This window comes from Macaca fascicularis, chromosome 13, assembly GCF_037993035.2.
Source record: "Macaca fascicularis isolate 582-1 chromosome 13, T2T-MFA8v1.1".
NCBI classification, from domain to species: Eukaryota; Metazoa; Chordata; class Mammalia; order Primates; family Cercopithecidae; genus Macaca; species Macaca fascicularis.
The window spans coordinates 79,705,646-79,723,995 of record NC_088387.1 but is presented as its reverse complement, the minus strand read 5'-3'; the positions used below and the strand labels follow the sequence as shown (position 1 = coordinate 79,723,995).

General features: G+C 42.8%; 1 protein-coding gene across 7 annotated transcripts in view; it reads right to left on the bottom strand.

Moving 5' to 3' along the window:
* COX7A2L (cytochrome c oxidase subunit 7A2 like) overlaps positions 1-17,964 on the bottom strand; it is a 29,184-nt gene extending 11,220 nt beyond the window's left edge. For 3 of the 7 annotated variants that reach the window (XR_010580488.2, XR_010580487.2, XR_006691722.3), the window contains exons 1-2: positions 17,732-17,964; positions 7,545-7,676 (exon numbers count right to left, since the gene is read on the bottom strand). Coding sequence is in view for 2 of the 7 variants with exons in the window: in XM_045369436.2 (XP_045225371.1) it covers positions 5,547-5,687; positions 7,545-7,676; positions 17,732-17,908 (450 nt within the window). In the remaining 5 variants the exon portion in view is untranslated. Of the gene's footprint in view, positions 1-4,826; positions 5,688-7,544; positions 7,677-17,684 lie in introns of those variants that run through there. The other 4 variants (XR_012422454.1, XM_045369436.2, XM_005576021.4 and 1 more) reach the window with 4 other exon arrangements.
* Positions 17,965-18,350: the final 386 nt, after the last annotated feature.

Genomic DNA, 18,350 nt, shown 5'->3' with positions numbered 1-18,350 from the left:
GAGGATGACTTAAAATAATTCCCTTAAACTATCCTTGTGTGGGTACCCCAGGAAGTCTTCCTACCTCCAGGGTCATGTGAACCCAGAGCACTGTTGTGAAGAGTAGGACTGCATTTACTCAGCATCGCAGCCTAACTGCATGGCCTGGAGGAGGTGAGTAGAGGGAAGACCCTGCATTAACAGCATCTCATCTAGACAGCACTGAGAAGAGACGAGCTGGTGAGAGGGAGGAGGCTCTGCCTCTGAGTAAACAAACCAACCTGGCAAGGGTTCAGGGTAATGTGCTTAGAAGGCATAATCCTAACTCTGAGAATACAGCGAAAGGTTCTGCACTGTCAATTAACATCCAAGAATAGGACAGCCCAGACTTCTTGCCTGCATCTGCCCCCACAGCCTGGCACCAAACAGCTGACTGGCCCAGTGGGGGACACCTCACCCAAATGGGACAATAACATTCTCTCTCTCCTGGAATTTAGGGCATGTTGCCAGCAGCTGGACAACCATTTCCTTCCAAATCCAGTGAGAAATAGAGAAAGCTGGTCTGCAGAAACAGAATTAAACAGCTGCATAATCAAGAGAGTGACAGAAAGGACAGCTGCCTTGGACCCAAAGGCAGTCCTTGTGAGGCCCAGCTTCACTCAGGTTCTGAAAAATCTCCCTTTCTGTATCAGCTGGATTTAATGAACTTCTGGAACTTGCAATCAGAAGAGGTTTGGCTCAGACAGGAGTCACTAGAGACTATCCCTGAGGAAGTCAGCCCAATAGACCAATACATTCAGCATTATCAGTGAGTACTCTGGGCCAGGCAAGTGGCTCACATCTGTAATCCCAACACTTTGGGAGGCTAGGGCAGGAGGACGGCTTGAGGCCAGGAGTTCAAGACCAGCCTGGGCAACACAGCAACAAGACCTCGTCTCTACCAAAAGCATGTTGCAGCAGCGCCTACAGACCCACTACGTAGGAGGGTGAGGTGGATCACTTGAGCCCAGGGAGTCAAGACTACAGTGAGCCAATACCGAGCCACTGCACTCCAGTCTGGGTGACAGAGTGAGACCCTGTCTCAAAAAAAGAAAAATGAAATTACCTTTTTATTATAATGAGTGATGCTGAGTATCTTTTTTTAAAAAATGTTTTATTCTTTTTAAAGGTAAGTTGTATTTCCTTTTTTTATGAGCTATCTATTCATGTACTTTGCCCATTTATCTCTAGAATACCTTTTTTTTTTTAATTCTTTAGAGACTGGTTCTTGCCCTGTCACCCAGGCTGAAATGCAGGGGCACAATCTCAGCTCACTGCAGCCTTGACCTCCTCGGCTCAGGCGATTCTCCTGCCTCAGCCCTTTTTGTATTTTTGTAGAGACGTTTCATCGTGTCGCCCAGGCTGGTCTTGAACTCCTGAGCTGAAGCGGTCTGCCGCCCCAGCCTCCCAGCATGCTGGGATTACAGGTGTGAGTCATGGCGCCCCGCCTAGTGAGGCAATTTAAACCACAAAGAAATGTTATCACTTAGAGGACTGGCAAAGATCACAAAGTCTGGTAATATTTTATGTAGACAAAGGTGAAGAGAAACAGGCACTCAACGCTGCTAGACAGGAATGTCAACCAGCACCAAATTTTTTTAGTAATTAGCACTACTGAAATTGGAAAACGCACATCCCCCTCACCCACTAAATCTCACGTCTAGAAATGGTCCTAGAAGTATAGCCAACATTGTGTTAAATGACAGCTCAAGATGATGCATTCAAGTCAGATTTATAAAAGCAAAAAATGTGAAACTGAATACCCTTCAAAAAGAGACTAAACTATGGTACATTCATAAAATAAAATCCAATGTAGAAAAATGAAACAGAACAATCTCTAAGCTACAAGTGAGATTTGGAAGGTATACGAACTACCATTGAGGCAAAAATAAAACAGGCGAAGAAAATGCGTCGCCGGGCATGGCAGCTCACACCTGTCATCCCAACACTTTGGGACGCCAAGGCAGGTGGACCACCTGAGGTCAGGAGTTCAAGACCAGCCTGACCAACCCAGAGAAACCCCGTCTCTACTAAAAATACAAAATTAGCCGGTTGCGGTGGCGCATGCCAGTAATCCCAGCTACTCGGGAGGCTGAGGCAGAAGAATTGCTTGAACCCAGGAAGCAGAAGTTGTGTTGAGCTGAGATGATGCCATTACACTCCAGCCTGGCAACAAGAGCAAAACTCCATCTCAAAAAAAAGAAAGAAAAAGCATGTATATATATTCATAGAATATACCTGATAATAAACAGAGGAAACTGAGGTAAGGAAAACACAAGGTCAGCATGGAAGCCATCTTGTCTGTCACAAAGTAGGGAGGTGATCAAAGACTAATAGGAGATGCTCATAGAACACAGAAGCCACATTTCAGCATCGAAATGAATAATGGCAGAGATGCTTATTATACATCAAATTAGGAAATTCAGTCATATTTCTTTAAAGGCTCATCTTCAAAGAAGAAATATCAAAAATGTAGAAGGAATGACAACAGAAAAAATCACTTTACAACCACCTTAGTAATAATTCAGTCAAGAATGACCAGTGAACACAGAATGCAAACTGCTGAGGAGACGATATTCCCAGTCTCAAATATCACCCCTCAGGCTACTTATTAATTGCAAAGGGGAAAGGGTATCAACTTGACAAGGGAGAAATCTGGCAGACACAACTTCAAATCACCAATAATGGGACAAGCTGGTATCAAGTACCACTTGACATAATGAGGACACCGTATCACCTATAAAGAACTCCTGACAAAAATGTTTAACCTGAAGCCACAATGAGACAATCCGACAAATCCAAGTTGAGGAATGTCCTACAAAACAACTGACCTGGACTCTTCAAATAGGTCACTATTAGGAAGGGCACTGGGGACTGACTATTCTGGATAAAAAGAGACTGAAGAGTCACAACATGCCAGGCGCGGTGGCCCACGCCTGTAATCCCAGCACTTTGGGAGGCTGAGGCGGGAGGATCACAAGGTCAGAATATCGAGACCATCCTGGCCAACATGGTGAAACCCCATCTCTACTAAAAATACAAACAATCAGCAGGACATGGTGATGTGCACCTGTAGTCCTAGTTACTTGGGAGGCTGACTCAAGAGAATTGCTTGAACGCGGGAGGCAGAGATTGCAGTGAGCCGAGGTCATGCCACTGCTCTCCAGCCTGGAGACAGAGTGAGACTCCATCTCAAACAAACAAAAAAAGTCACAATAACTAAATGCAATGTATGATCCTTGGCTGGATCCTGGACCCAAAACAAAAACAAAAATGAACTGCATCTGCTGGTGAGAATGTTAAATGGTACAACTGAGTTGGAAACAGTCTGGCAGTTCCTCAAAATGTTAAACAGAGTTATCATATGATGCAGGAATTCCACTCCTAGGTAGATACCCAGGAGAAATGAAAACGTATGTCCACGTAAAAATTTGTTCACTATTGCTCACAGCAGCATTATTCATAACATCCCCAAAGTGGAAAGAACTCAAATGTCCATCCATAGATGAGTAGATAAACAAAATGCGGTATATCCATTCAACTGAATACTATTCAGCCATAAAAAAGAATAAAGTATCAATTCATGCCACAACATGGATAAGCCTTAAAAACATGACACTGAGAGAAGCCAGTCACATACATCACACATCATATGATTATATTTATATGAAATATCCAGGAAAGACAAATCCATAGAGACTGAAAATAGATGAGTGCTTGCTTTGGGCTGGGAGGTGGGAGTTGGGGAGGGAAGGCAAGTGATTGCTAATCGGTACAGGGTTTCTTTTTAGGGTGATAGAAGTGTTCTAAAATTGATTCTCGTGGTGGCTATAAAACTCCAAATACAGTAAAAACCAATGAATTGTATACTTTAGGTGAACTGTACAGTATATAAATTATATTCCAATAAAGCTGTTATTTTTTTTAAAACACAACTATAAAGAACTCATTATTAGAACAACTGGGGAAATTTGAAAGTAAACTATATATTAGATGATAGTATTGTGATAAATGTTAACTTTATTGAGTCTGACAACTGGATTCTGGTTATAAAGGAACACATGTCCTTAGGAGATACTTGCTAAAGTATTTATGGCTGATTTATAATTCCATAACAATCTTAAGTGATTCAACAAAAACCAGATCTATGTGTGTGTGCACGTATGCATTGTGTGTGCCTGTGTGAGAGAACAAGAAAAAGCAAAGGTGCGAATATATTGGTAACTGGTGATCTAAGTGAAGGATATACAGGTATATATTGTACTATGCTTAGTCTTTCTGTAGTCTGAAAATTTTCAAAATAAAAACTTGGGGGAAATACCAGGGAATAAAATTTAGATTTGCAGATAGATATATATACACACACACACACACACACATATATATATCACTGCATAGCTACTACTGAGTATTTTCAAATCACCATATTTTATCCTGAGCAAGAGGTCACTGTTCTGTGCTATGGTAAGATACAAACCATTCCTTTATATATAATAAAACTCCACCTTTTTTCAAAATTAATATAGGGTAAGTGAAGTCTACCAATCATGACAGCAAAGGAAATTAGTGTCTAAATGAACTGTGAGTTACAGGCACATTTCACTAAGGGGCAGGCAGATTTTTATAAAAAACCATACGGTAATCATCAATATGCCACTAAGACTCCTATTATGAGACTTTTAGGAATCATTTTGTAAAGATTATCTGGTGCCTAATTAACAAGAAAGAAATTAGACTCAGGTTTAAGATGCTGCTGGTGTTCTGAAATTACTCTGAAAGGTCATTTGAAGAACTTCAAACTTAAAATGTTTCATTCATGTATTTATTCCACAGTCAAAATAAATCATAATTTAAAGCTATAACATTTTTAAAAGATAAAGGAGAATTTGTGGCACAGCTGCATTAACAAAACAGACACCAGTCTAAAGTGCAACACTAAACAGGTGTTCTCTGTTCCCATGGTGGAATAAATACACACAGTTACACATAAGATTTCACTGACGATAGGAGATGAGGCAAATAACCCTTTGAAATTAACTGTCCAACGAATAGAGGCAGGCTACATTAATTTAACATTTTACTGCAAAATGGAAAAAATCCCCGAGGCGACTAACTCAAACCCCTCATTTCATGCACATGACCTTGGCTTCTGTGTTCTTTCCACAGCCACATCCAAATCCAGAAAGTCTTCTGCACCCCGTGCTCAAAAATGCCACCTCAAGTCCCTGAGGTCCTCAGCACAGACTGACGTTAACAAGCCTGTGTGCAGCCTTCATCCAGAACCTCCAGGGAAATCAGGAGCACACAGAGCAAAGCACCATTTCTTTAAACAATGGCTTTAACTGTCGAATGAGCTCTGACAAGTCATATGCATTTCATAAACAAACCAAAACATCATCTTCATATCTTCCTATTTTTCTTGCAAAAATATTAAGCCATCCAAGTAAAAAAAAAATTTTAATTTAACAATGAAAAAGGAAATTCAAAGGGTTTATGCCAAAAAACAAACCAGTCCTCTGCAGCCTAACTCATTTGTTTTTAGGCTGCGAAGCCATGTAGAGGGCAATCAGGCAGTAGATGGTCCCTCCCAGAGTCAGCGCCATGGTGGTCCGGTAAAGCATTTGGTCAGGCAGGCCTCGTTTCAGGTAGATGGGCACACCATCAGCTTTCTTGAAAGCAAGAATTAACAAGGGCATGGTTGAGAAGAAAAATATTTTACAATTTTATTCTTTAAATTAAAAAAAAAAAACTTTGTCTACTCTGTAAGTAATTCATCAAAATGTGACAGTGGGAAAAGCCCTAATCCATGGAATGCTAGTAGATGTTCCTATAAATGTAGCTAAAGCTTGTAAATCCAAAGTCATTCTCCAAAATGCTGCCTCAGGGAACATGCATGCAAAAGATTCCAAATGTCTAAGACATTTATCATATATTGCTTAACTGGAGCATTGGTGCATTTTTTAAAAGGCAAAGGTAACCAGTAGTTAAAAGAAGTGCAGGCAGGAGAGGCTGGGCACAGTGGCTCACACCTGTAATCCCAGCACTTTGGGAGGCCGAGGCAGGCAGATGGCTTGAGCCCAGGAGTTCAAGACCAGCCTGGGCAACACGGCAAAACCCTGTCTCTACAGAATAACTAAAATTAGTCAGGTGTGGTGGTGTGTGCCTGTAGTCTCAGCTATTAGGGAAGCTGAGGTAGGAGGATCACTTGAGCCCAAGAGGTCAAGGATGCAGTGGGCCGTGAGTGGGCCGTGAGTGTGCCACTACACTCCAGCCTGGGTGACAGAGTAAGGCTCTGTGTTAAAACAGATAAAAAGAGGTGCTGGCACGAGAAACGTTCTCTATTTAGTTTGGATTCTGATTATAAGTGGATGGGATTGGAGTACTTCATGTCAATAAAAAGGTTCAAGTCCATTTGGGATTCGACTGCCCTCTTTCCGTCACACTGTTAAACACATTTAATAATCAAATTCCATGAGATATTTAAATCATCATCATCATCATCATCTTAGAGACTGGGTCTCACTCTGTTACCCGGGCTGGAATGCAGTGGCTCAATCATAGCTCACTGCAGCCTCAAAATCCTGGGCTAAAATGATCCTCCCGCCTCGGCCTCTGGAGTAGCTGGGGTTACAGATGCGTGCCAACACACACAGCTAACTTTTCTTGTAGAGACAGGGTCTCGTTATGCTGCCCAGGCTGATCAAGCAATCCTCCTACCCTGGCCTCCCAAAGTGTTGGGGCTGCAGAAGTGAGCCACCGCACCTGGCCTGTTTAACTCATATTTTGCAGTGTCCAAAATCCCTCCCCACTGCACCTTGAGATTCTAAATGCTCTCTCAAACCTTACTGATCAGATAAAAAGAGATTAAACTGATCAAAACAAAAGTGCTCTATCCTCAAGATGGGTCTGGACCTGGACTACTTCTGAGGAGGAGAAGCTACCTTACAGCAACAGCAGTAGCAAGCACTGCCATGGCACCAAAGAGTTGGTCAGGTCACTAACTTCTCAATCATTTGCAGGTAGTTTCACTCTAATAATATTTTCAATTCCAATGCTGGCTTCTCTGTTGATACGCAAACCCATAAGCACCTCCTCTACTTTCAGCAATAGCTCAGTGATTTTTAATATCAAGCAAGCAAAGAACAATTAGAAAAAAACTCACTGCCAAGTCACTACATGTGTCACAAAGTCAAATATATATATTGGGTTATTCAGTTATACAGGCTATTCAGTTATAGAGGCTATTCCTTCTTCCATGCAATAAATGATCAAGAGCTATTCATGCCATTTCAAAACCCTCATACCCTTAAATACTAATGAGGAAATTAACCACCCTCCCCTCTTTTATCAGTATCTACCTATATAAAGTTCTATTCGTTTATGGCTCAAACTAAAATCAAGAGAATACTACTTAAAGAAAAAAGAAGGAGGTTGGATAGTACACTAGATTAAGATTTAGTTTCATAAGGGATTTTTTAAGCCTATGTATTTCACAGGCTTCTCTGCTGTAGAGTATCTTCCCTCACCTGGAAAAACTTCTGTAGCTCTGGAACTCTGTTTTTCCCAGCATAGTCATACACTGTGGAATCGGAGGTCAGTTTAGTTGGTGTGGCAAATATGATAGGTGGTGCTTCTGTGGAAACCACAGGCTTTAATCCCTGTAGAGAAAAAAAGGAAAATGGCAAGTTGAAAGTATGTCTGAGGAGACTGTCTGGAATAGTGGAGGCAGCCATTCAACCATGAGACAGAAAGAAAATCTCTCCAGCTTTCCCAGAGCAAACCCTGTCAAGAACCCCTTGCCATTATGATTGCAGGGAGACGGTGAGGGTCAGGGGGACGACAACGAAGGCACAGTCTGAGCTTCCAGAAATACCTGGTGTGTCTTATCTTCTTAGCAAACCAGTAAAACATCTATAATCTGTTATGAACTTGTCATTAGCTTTTATGGGGAATCTGTCTGCCCCTTTTTTCTTCCAAATGAGCTAATCTAGTAACATGGAATGTCTAACCCCAGAGCGAACTTCAGAAACTTTTCCCAACACACAATAAAGAAATATTCAACGTGGAACAGCCTTACTGGTTTAAAACAAAACTAAACAAACAAACAATACTTGCCTTCAAGGACCAGAACACAAAATCAAAACAAAAAATTTTTTGAAATGAACTTTTCAGCATAAACCCATAACTGAAAACACATATAGTAAAAATTTAAACAAGGTGAAGGGGGAGGAAGTACTGATACATGCTACAACATGGATAAGCCTCTAAAACATTATGCTGGGTCAAAGAAACCAGTCCCAAAGACCACATACTGTATGATGCCATTCATAGGAAAGTCTAGAAGAGGGAACCGTAGAGACAGAAGGTAGGTTAATGGATGCTTCAGGTGGGGGCTTGGGAGCAAGGGAGGTAACAGTTAAAAGGTATATTGGTATCCTTTTGAGGTGATAAAAAACGCTCTAAAATTAACTGTGGTGGTAGTTGCATATATCTGTGAATACACTAAAAACCCCTAAATTGTACCCTTTAAATGGGCATATTGTATGCTATGCAAATTATATCTCAATAAAGCTGCTTTAAAAAAAGGGAGGGAGCTCTGGTTTTTTTTATCTTAAAGGAGTAAACCTACAGTGACAAATACATAGAGTAATCCAAAATAACCTGTAAATTAAAATAAGGAGCTAAGAGTTATAAGCCAATAAAAATCATCTTTTTATTTAAATTCTAAGAAAAATAAAAATTTAAAGTCAGAAAGCAGAATTCAAACCCAGCCTTTTCCTTTCACAAAGAAGGAAACCTCTTGCCCAAATACAGTCATCAGTCCACTGATTCTTGTCTCAAAGAAATCTGAATTTACCTATAATTGACAGGGCCTATTATAAAGATTAGATATTGAAAACCTCAATGCTACTCCCACCAGGCAAGCATTAGATGAACAGGTCAATAAAAAAAGCATTAAAGTAAACTTGGCTTCTATTTCTTCTGACACAGTACAATAAATGGGAATGAACCATGGCCTGTTTTCTGTAATGTATTCATTCATTCAACATTTATTACTGATCACTAACTCTGCACTAGAATAATGTATTCATTCATTCAACATTTATTACTGATCACTAACTCTACACTACAATAAATAAGATCGCCACAATCTCAGCCACCACGGATATTAACGTTATAAACCAACAGCAGCTAGTATCTATTTAACCCTTGTGAAGTGTCAGTATTATGTTAAACATTTCATATGCATTACCTCACTTAATTCTGACAGCAACCCTATGAAGATATTACTATTCCCATTTTTCAGAGGAAAACAGTGGAGAGAGAATAACTTGCCTTAGATCAAATAGTGAAAAGCGAGTCAAGTTTTCAAACTCACGCCTTTTTCAAGTCCAGAGCCCTGGCTTTTAAGTATTCCACAACTCACACCCCACCCTCCCCCATCAACTGTTGCTTAAAAACAACAGCCCATTTAAAGAGAAAGTTTGGTCAGTAAGATGTCAGCCTACATTCAGAAATGTAACACACTCAAAACAGAGCATCAGAGGAGTCAGAGAGGCAAACAGAGGCTCTGCGATCGAGATCAAAAGGCTAACAAGGATCGTGGTTTGAACTGGATACAGAATGTCAGATACTCCTTTATATCATTCTGTGAGCTCACCATATTTTCTCCTTGAAATAACCATTTCTTCTTGAACGCAAAAATGTAAAAACCCTTTCTACCAAGGATCTACAAAAATGGTTTGAAAGTAAATTCATGTTTCAACAGGACTAATGTGAGAGTATTTTTGAAGGGATTATATTTGTTTGTCCAACCATGCAGTGATTCAAAACTACAGCAAGGTTTTTGAACAGTATCATCTGAAAACAGGAATATCAACCATCGCAATTTTAAATTAATTCCGTATTTCCCTTTATAATATTGTAAAAATGTATAGAATTGAAGTTACCTATAATCTCATTATCTTATCCCATTAATTGTCATAAATTGTAAATTTGCCTCCAGTGTTTATTCAGGTTTAATAACTTAATAGTCAGTGTAAAGTCCTACATTCTGCTTTTTTTTTTTTTTTTTGAGACGAAGTCTCGCTCTGTTGCCCTGGCTGGAGTGCAGTGGTGCAATCTCGGCTCACAACAACCTCCACCTCTCACGTTCAAGCCATTCTCCTGTCTCAGCCTCCTGAGTAGCTGGGACTACAGGTATGTGCCACCACGCCCAGCTAATTTTTGTATTTTTCATAGAGATGGGGTTTTGCCATGTTGGCCAGGCTGGTCTCGAACTCCTGACCTCAGGTGATCCACCAACCTTGGCCTCCCAAAGTGCTGGGATTACAGGCGTGAGCCACCACACCCGGCCCATTCTGCCTTTCTTCCTTTTTGAGCCAGGCTCTTGCTTTGTCACTCAGGCTAGAGTGCGGTGGCATGATCCTGACTCACTGCAGCCTCCAATTCCCAGGCTCAAGCGATCTTCCTGCCTCAGCCCCCTGAGTATCTGGGACTACAGGAAAATGTCACCACACTTGGCTAAATTTTTAATTTTTTGTAGACAGGGTCTGGCTATGTTGCCCAGGCCGGTCTTGAACTCCTGAGCTCCAGCGATCCTCCCACCTGAGCCTTCAAAGTGCTGGGATTACAGGTGTGAGCCATCAAGCCCAGCCTCATTCTGTTTTTGTTTATAATAATAAGTTTTTCAACTTTCCACAGTCTTTGTAACTATCAAATTCATTTTATTTATTTATTTACTTATTTATTTATTTATTTATTTTTGAGTCAGGGTCTCACTCTGTTGAATTTAATCTTCAGAACAACCCTATAAATAAGTTATGATTAGCCCATGTTACAGCTGATTAAAACAATGCTCAGAGATCCCATAAGGAAGATGGGATTCAAACTCACGTTTTTATTACACCGTACTATCGGTAACTTAGCTGTTCTGGTACCACAGGAAAAGGTAGTGAACATTCCTAATGTTTCAAGGCAGCTGGATCACTAGCACTAGGCTTCTCAAGATTGGAAATGACCAGGAAGCTTTATCTACAGGAGAGGATTCGGCGTAAATCTCTTCACCTCTGCCTACTCCAAGACTGCAAGAACTGTCAGTCTCAAACATGTCCCTCCTCATCACAACAACGACAGTGCCAAACTTCCAGGCACTCAGGCCAAAACCTTGGAAATACTCTTTTTATTTTTTTGAGACGAAGTCTCACTCTATCTTCCAAGCTAGAGTGCAGTAGCGCATCTTGGCTCAGTGCAACCTCCACCTCCCGGGTTCAAGCGATTCTCCTGCCTCAGCCTCCCATGTAGCTGGGACCACAGGTGTGTACCACCACGCCCGGCTAATTTTTATATTTTTAGTAGAGACAGGGTTTCACCATACTGGTCAGGCTGGTCTTGAACTCCTCACCTCAGGTGATCTGCCCACCTTGGCCTCGCAAAGTGCTGGGATTACAGGCGTGAGCCTCCGCACCTGGCCAAAACCTTGGAAATATTATTGACACCTCTCCCTCATACACTGTAAATGTATGAGGCTCTACCTTCAAAATATATTCAGAATCTGACCACTTCTCACCTACCTCCACCAATTCACACTCGAGTCTAAGCCCCTGGATTTCCACAACAGCCTCCCAATTGGTCTCTCGGCTTCCACTCGTTTGCTGCCATGAAGTCTACTCTTATTACAGCAACCAATGATTTCATTAAAACACAGGATGTCACTAGTCAGCTCAAACCCTCCAAAAGGCCTCCTATCTCACTGAGTGACCCCTAAAGTTCTCACAATGACTTTCTGAGCTCTACAAAGTGCATCCCTTTCTTAGCCCCTCTTATTTTTTATTTTTTGAGACAGGGTCTTGCTCTGTCATTCAGGCTGGAGTGTAGTGGTACAATCACAGCTCACTGTAGCCTCAGCCTCCTGGGCTTAAGGAACCCACCCACTTCAACCTCCTGAGTAGCTGAGATGTCAGGCGTGCACCACCACATCCAGCTAATTTTTTAAAAAATTGTAGGCCGGGCGCGGTGGCTCATATCTGTAATCCCAGCACTTTGGGAAGCCAAGGCAGGGGGAATCACCTGAGGTTGGGAGTTCAAGACCAGCCTGACCAACATGGAGAAACACTATCTCTACTAAAAATACTAAATTAGCTGGGCTTGGTGGCACATGCCTGTCATCCCAGCTACTCAGGAGGCTGAGCCAGGAGAATTGCTTGAATCCAGGGGGCAGAGGTTGCGGTGAGCAGAGATTGCACCATTGCATTCCAGCCTGGGCAACAAAAGCAAAACTGTATTAAAAAAAAAAAAATTTTTTTTGTAGACACAGAGTTCCTCTATGTTGGCTAGTCTCAAACTCCTTAGCTCAAGCAGATCCTCCAGCCTCAGCCACCCGAAGAGCTGGGATTACAGGCACGAGCCACTGCGCCCCAGCCTAGCCCCACTTCTATCATTCCCCTCCTCCTCCCTAGCCCACCGATCTAGCTCCTGAAACCTCCCAAGCACAGCCATGTTCTCTCTGCCTAGAATGCTCTTCCCCAGGCATCCACGTGGCTTATACCCTCACGTTCTTCAGGTCTTTACCCATCCCCATAAGCCACCTTCTCAGTGAGATCTTTCTGACCAGCCTTTCAAAAACCGCATGTCCTCCCCCTTGCCCTACTAACAACTTACCCTCTTTATTTTTCTCCACAGCACTTATCACCACCTAACATACTACATTTTACTTTGCTTACTGTGTCTCCCCCACTACAACGGAAGCTCCATGAGCACAGGATTTAGGCACATCTTGCTCACTGCTCCTATATTCCAAGACTTAGAAAAGCAACTGGCAGAGAAAGTGCATTCACTAAATACATGCAGAATGTTTAAATAAACTAAAGAAAGCTATAGCTTCACCACAATGTAGGTTTCAGTATCTCAAAAACAAAGTCTGATAAATTGGTATTTGATGGCAGGGCATCCACAATTCCCACAGCAATAATAACTGAAAGCTGTTCTTACAATAAGTGGACAGGCCGGGTGTGATGGCTCATGCCTGTGGTCCCACCGCTTTGAGAGGCTGAGGTGGGAGAATCACTTCACTCAGGAGTTTGAGATCAGCCTGGGCAACATATTGAGACTTTGTTTCTACAAAATATCAAAAAATTAGCCAGGTACAGTGGTGCACACCTGTGGTCCCAGCTACTTAGGAAGCTGAGGTGGGAAGATGACTTGAGCCCAGGTGGTTGAGGCTGTAGTGAACCATGATCATACCACTATACTCCAGCCTGGGCGACAGAAACCCTGTATCAAAATAAAATTAAAAATAAGTGGACCATAGATCAAGAAAAATCACATACTTTACTTTTCAATACTGAATCTCTTAGCTGCTTAAATAAGCCCACCTCCAAAATTAAGAACCATTCAACCTTAACCACATTTAGTAATTGAGTTTTTCCTGGTTTATTTCAATTGCTCCAAATTTTTAAAGAGAAAAGTAAACATGCCGGGCCCAGTGGCTCACGCCTGTAATCCCAGCACTTTGGGAGGCCAAGGCAGGCAGATCACAAGGTCAGGAGATCAAGACCATCCTGGCTAACACGGTGAAACCTCGTCTCTAATAAAAATACAAAAAATTAGCCAGGTGTGGTGGCGAGCACCTGTAGTCCCAGCTACTGAGGAGGCTGAGGCAGGAGAATGGTGTGAACCCAGGGGGCAGAGCTTGCAGTGAGCTGAGATTGCACCACTGCACTCCAGCCTGGAACACAAAGCCAGACTCCGTCTCAAAAAAAAAAAAAAAGAAAAGTAAAAATTATTTTCCCTCTAAAAGTTGGTTGTAACATTTTCCTTTTCTTCTACCTCTTAGGTTTGGGGACGAGGGTGGAGAGAAAAGAGGATTACTCCTCATAATTTTAATTTTTAAATGACAGAAATGTACGAACCTTTTCACTGTAATTTAGGACTGGAAACCAGTTTCAATCTGCAATGACTCAATTCATTTGGCTTTTTGTTTTGTTCTGTTTATAGACAGGATCTCACACTGTCACCCAGGTTGGAGTGCAATGCATTGATCACAGCTCACTGCAGCCTCAAACTCCTGGGCTCAAGTGATCCTCCCACCTCAGCCTCCTGAGTAGCTAGGACTACAAGTATGTGTCACCATGCCCAGCTAATTTTTCTTTTTTTTGTAGAGATGGGTTCTCACTGTGTTGCCGAGGCTGGTCTCAAACGACTGGCCTCAAGCTATTCTCCTGCCCTCACCTCCCAAAACACTGGGATTACCAGGGTGAGCCACCACACCTGACCTCTATTTATTTCTAATTGTAAGCTAGACATCACCACCTACCTCCGTGTCCTTCTGACACCGCACACTCATCATGTCCAAAATTCACTCATAAGCCCATTCAGGAACTCCCTGTCACTGTGAAAAGCACCAATTCACCAATCATCCTGAAGCCCTCCCTCCTCATCCCCAACATCTGTCTCATCTGAAAGGACAAACTCTACCACAACTCTGCATCAAGTTGCTCTGTAACTTCCTACTCGTGCCTCACAAAATTAAGTCCTACCATCCTAGGCCCTTCATGATTTACCTCCATCCTCCACAGTCAAACTTACCTACTCAACACTTCTCCTCCAGACCCCCTCCCTTCCGTTACTCTCACAGTTCCCTTTATCTAGAATACCATTCTGCCATCTTAACTGGGAGAGGAATTCCTAGATCACATAGTAAAATTATATTTCCTTTTTAACAAACTGCCAAACTGTTTTCCAAAGTGGCTGCGTCATTTTACCATTCCCACCATCCCACCACAAATGTAATAGGTTTCGTTTCTCTACATCCTCACCAATAGTTGTTATCGTCTGTCTTTTTGATTCTAGGCATTCTGGTGGATATTAAATGGTATCTCACTGTGGTTGTGATTTGCTCTTCTCTAATAACTAAAGACGTTAAACATGTTCATGTGCTTATTGGTCTCAATTTATTGTTGACGCAGTTCAGAGAAAGATAAGGAAGACGCTTTTCAACCAACGGAAAACGCTATCCCACCAACCACTCGCTGTCAAGCTGACTTACAAATCTCTATCTGTGCAATTGTTACTGAACCACCTTTTCCATGTTATGTTATTTAATGCATGGTAAATTATTCACTTTACTTACTACTAAAAGCTACAAACATCTTCATTATATATTTCCAGGAAAGGAAAAAGCTGAAATACTCCTAATTACCAAACTCAGAGCACCTAGTTGGGAGGGCACCTGTCACAATCACTCAGAAATTTACAATTCATATAAAGCCTACACAATATCACTTCTTTTCAACATAGTTTGAGGCATCTTTAAGTAACTAAAGAAGTTCAAATTCTCAAGAGAAACACGATTCACGAGGAGAGGTACTAGAAATCTGAAAGCCCTATCTATATCAAACTCATCTCAAGGTCATCTCTGCTGAGTGCCCATTTTATTACAATACGCCAGTTTTTAGTCAAAAAATTTACTTTTTTCTTACTAAGCAACAAAACCTAGATTAGGCTAAAGATATATTAAAAGAACATAAACCAGGTGTGGTGGTACACATCTGTAACCCCAGTCACTCAGGGGGCTGAGGTGAGAGGACTGCCTGAGCCCAAAAGTTCAAGATCAGACTGCAACACAGCAAGAGCCTGCCTCAAAAAATATTTTTAAAAAATAAAAGAACATCTACTACCACCAACAGAATAAACTGTGATATATTTATAAAATGAAACCCTACAGAAGAATAAGACGATAAAAGGATTAACTACTGATACGTACAACAGGGACTAACCTCAAAAATATTTAAATAGGCTAGCAGCCAGACATGGTGGCTCACATCTGTAATCCCAGCATTTTCAGAGACGAAAGGAGGACTATTACTTGAGCCCAGGAATGAAAGTCTACAGTGAACTATGACTGTGCCATTACACTCCAGCCTGAGTGAGAGCTGCTTCCATTTACATGAAGTCCAAAAAAAAGGAAAACTATCTATTTATGATGATAAAAGTCAGAATAGGAAGGTGGCAGGGATTGACAGAGGGTAAAAGGGAACTTCCTGGGATGATGTAACATTCTGTATATTGAGGGAGGTGTGGTTATACAGCGCGTGGGTTTGTCCAAACTCATCAAACTGTAACATTTAAGATCCATACACTGAAGAATACGCTTTATAGGAGCAGATGATAGAAATGGTCATTTCCCCACATAATCTGTAAAAGAAGTGTAACACTGCTGACTGTTCCTTCCTTACAAGTCATTACCAATTTGATTTCGGTGACACCACACTGGTTTCCCTTCTCACCCGGTCTATTCTTTAAACACATTTTCCTTCTCCACCCTCCCTTCATGCTTCTGTACTCTTAACTATGATCCAACCTTTCTTCCCTACAAACTTCCTGGGTAATTTACCCACCAGATTCTACCACCTATGGGCTAAAGACATCTAACTTTATTAAACTCCATATTCAAAAATCTAGCTGCTACCAAGCATGACATATCACAAGCTCAACATTTATAAACCCTAAACTCTTCCTTTCCGTTCCCACCGCAACTCCCCCATTAACTCCCGCAAAACAACAACAACAACAACAACAACAACTTACCCTTCCTATCCTAGATTAGAATCATTCTGCTTTTTAGTTTTTGTTTTTAAAGACAGGGTCTCACTATGTTGCCCCAGGTGATCTCAAACTCCTGGGCTCAAGCGACCCTGCCGTCTCAGCCTCCCAAAGTGCTGTGATTTACAGGCGTGAGCTATAGTACCAGGTCTGACATCTTTCTTAAACATCTGCCTTCTGGGGCAAGTTGTAGTGTCCCACAGAAAAAGGAGAATGAAGCAACAGTAAAGGAGTATCCTTTACACCCCACCTGGGTCCCTTACTACTGCAGTCTGACTGCGTATCTCACCGACCCTTCCCACACTTCTCTAGGAGGATGAGGAGGGAATATACTGTCTCAGACAGCTTCTGATGAACGGTTCACACTTATTCAGAACCAACCACCTGCCCAAACTGTTGGTCACTTGACACACCTCATTTTAAAGTGTACTAACGCCGCCCTGGATGAAGCTGAGTTCACAATAAATTAAGTAACTTGGCCAAGGTCACACAATTTAAGCGGAAAACGCCATGATTTGAAAAGGCACGTCTGGGGCTCTAAAATCCCTCGTTTACCCACAACACATGGAGACTCAAACTCCAATTGGCAGAACCTGCGTGAAATGGAATACTTTTCAGACTACCCAAACAATGAGCATCTGTCAAACATTTTACAATCGGGAAAGTGTAACCTCGCTGCATGCAACTTCCATCCCTGAACGTGTTAAGTAACCTGTTAAATCTCCTAATCCAGATCACAGCCCCCCAACCCCCTGCCCCACGGTTTCCCTAAAAGCCTTTATCCCCGCTCTCTAATCTCGTGCTCAAGTTAGGCTGCCTATGGGGCTGTGGCAGGAGGTGACAAAGAAACGACAGGGAGGCCGAAAGCCAGATGTCTTCAAAGAGAGGGAGAAGGCCGAACCTCTGACTCGGGTCACACTGGGGACTCCCCCAAACCATCCCTTTTAGACAAGTGACCCCAGGGGTCACCTTGACCCCTGCAGTGTGCCAGACCAAACTTCCACGCCAGGCCAGCCCCACCAGGTGAGCAGGTACACAAAGAGAAGCCTCAGTGACCACCGTACGCTGGTGTGGAGAGGCCCCGGAAGGTGCAAGGAGAACAGAAACGAACTCGACAGCGGGCAGAAGCCTCTCCTGGCTCCAACGCCGCGACTGCTTGTCGCCGAGGCTCGGGCTGCCACTTCTCATGTCCGAGCTGGCTAGGCGCCACTCGTACCTGCGGGCTATAGGCCTCCGAAGCCCACGCTCCCGCCAACTTCTGCGTGAAGCCACTAAATTTGTAGTACATGACGCCCAGAGTCCGGCTTCCTGCATGCGCTGCCAACGCGACCGCCCCAGAGAAGGACCCCGCCTCCCAGGCTGTGGTCCCAAGAGTCAGCGCAAGGACCCGGTGCCGGGACTAGGGCTGCCCGAAGATCGCCTAACTTAAAACCTGCTCTCTTAAGCCGCACTGGGGAACCAAAAGCCAGGGTTCTCAGGATCACGAAAGGCAAAACTAGCTCTAAGAGAGCACGAAAAGCCGCTGTGTCTGTAGGAAATATGAAGTTCCCTCTTTACCCCATTTAGATTTGGGCAGTGCCACGACAACTCAAGAAATGCGCAAGCGCCTCGCGCACTAAGCCCGGCGGACTAATCCCGGCAGTGTCGGAGTCAGGTGAGGGGCAGGCTCTAAAAGGGGCCGGCTCTAGGCGGGGCCTGGGAGGGAGAGGGCGGTGATTGGTGGGCGTGGT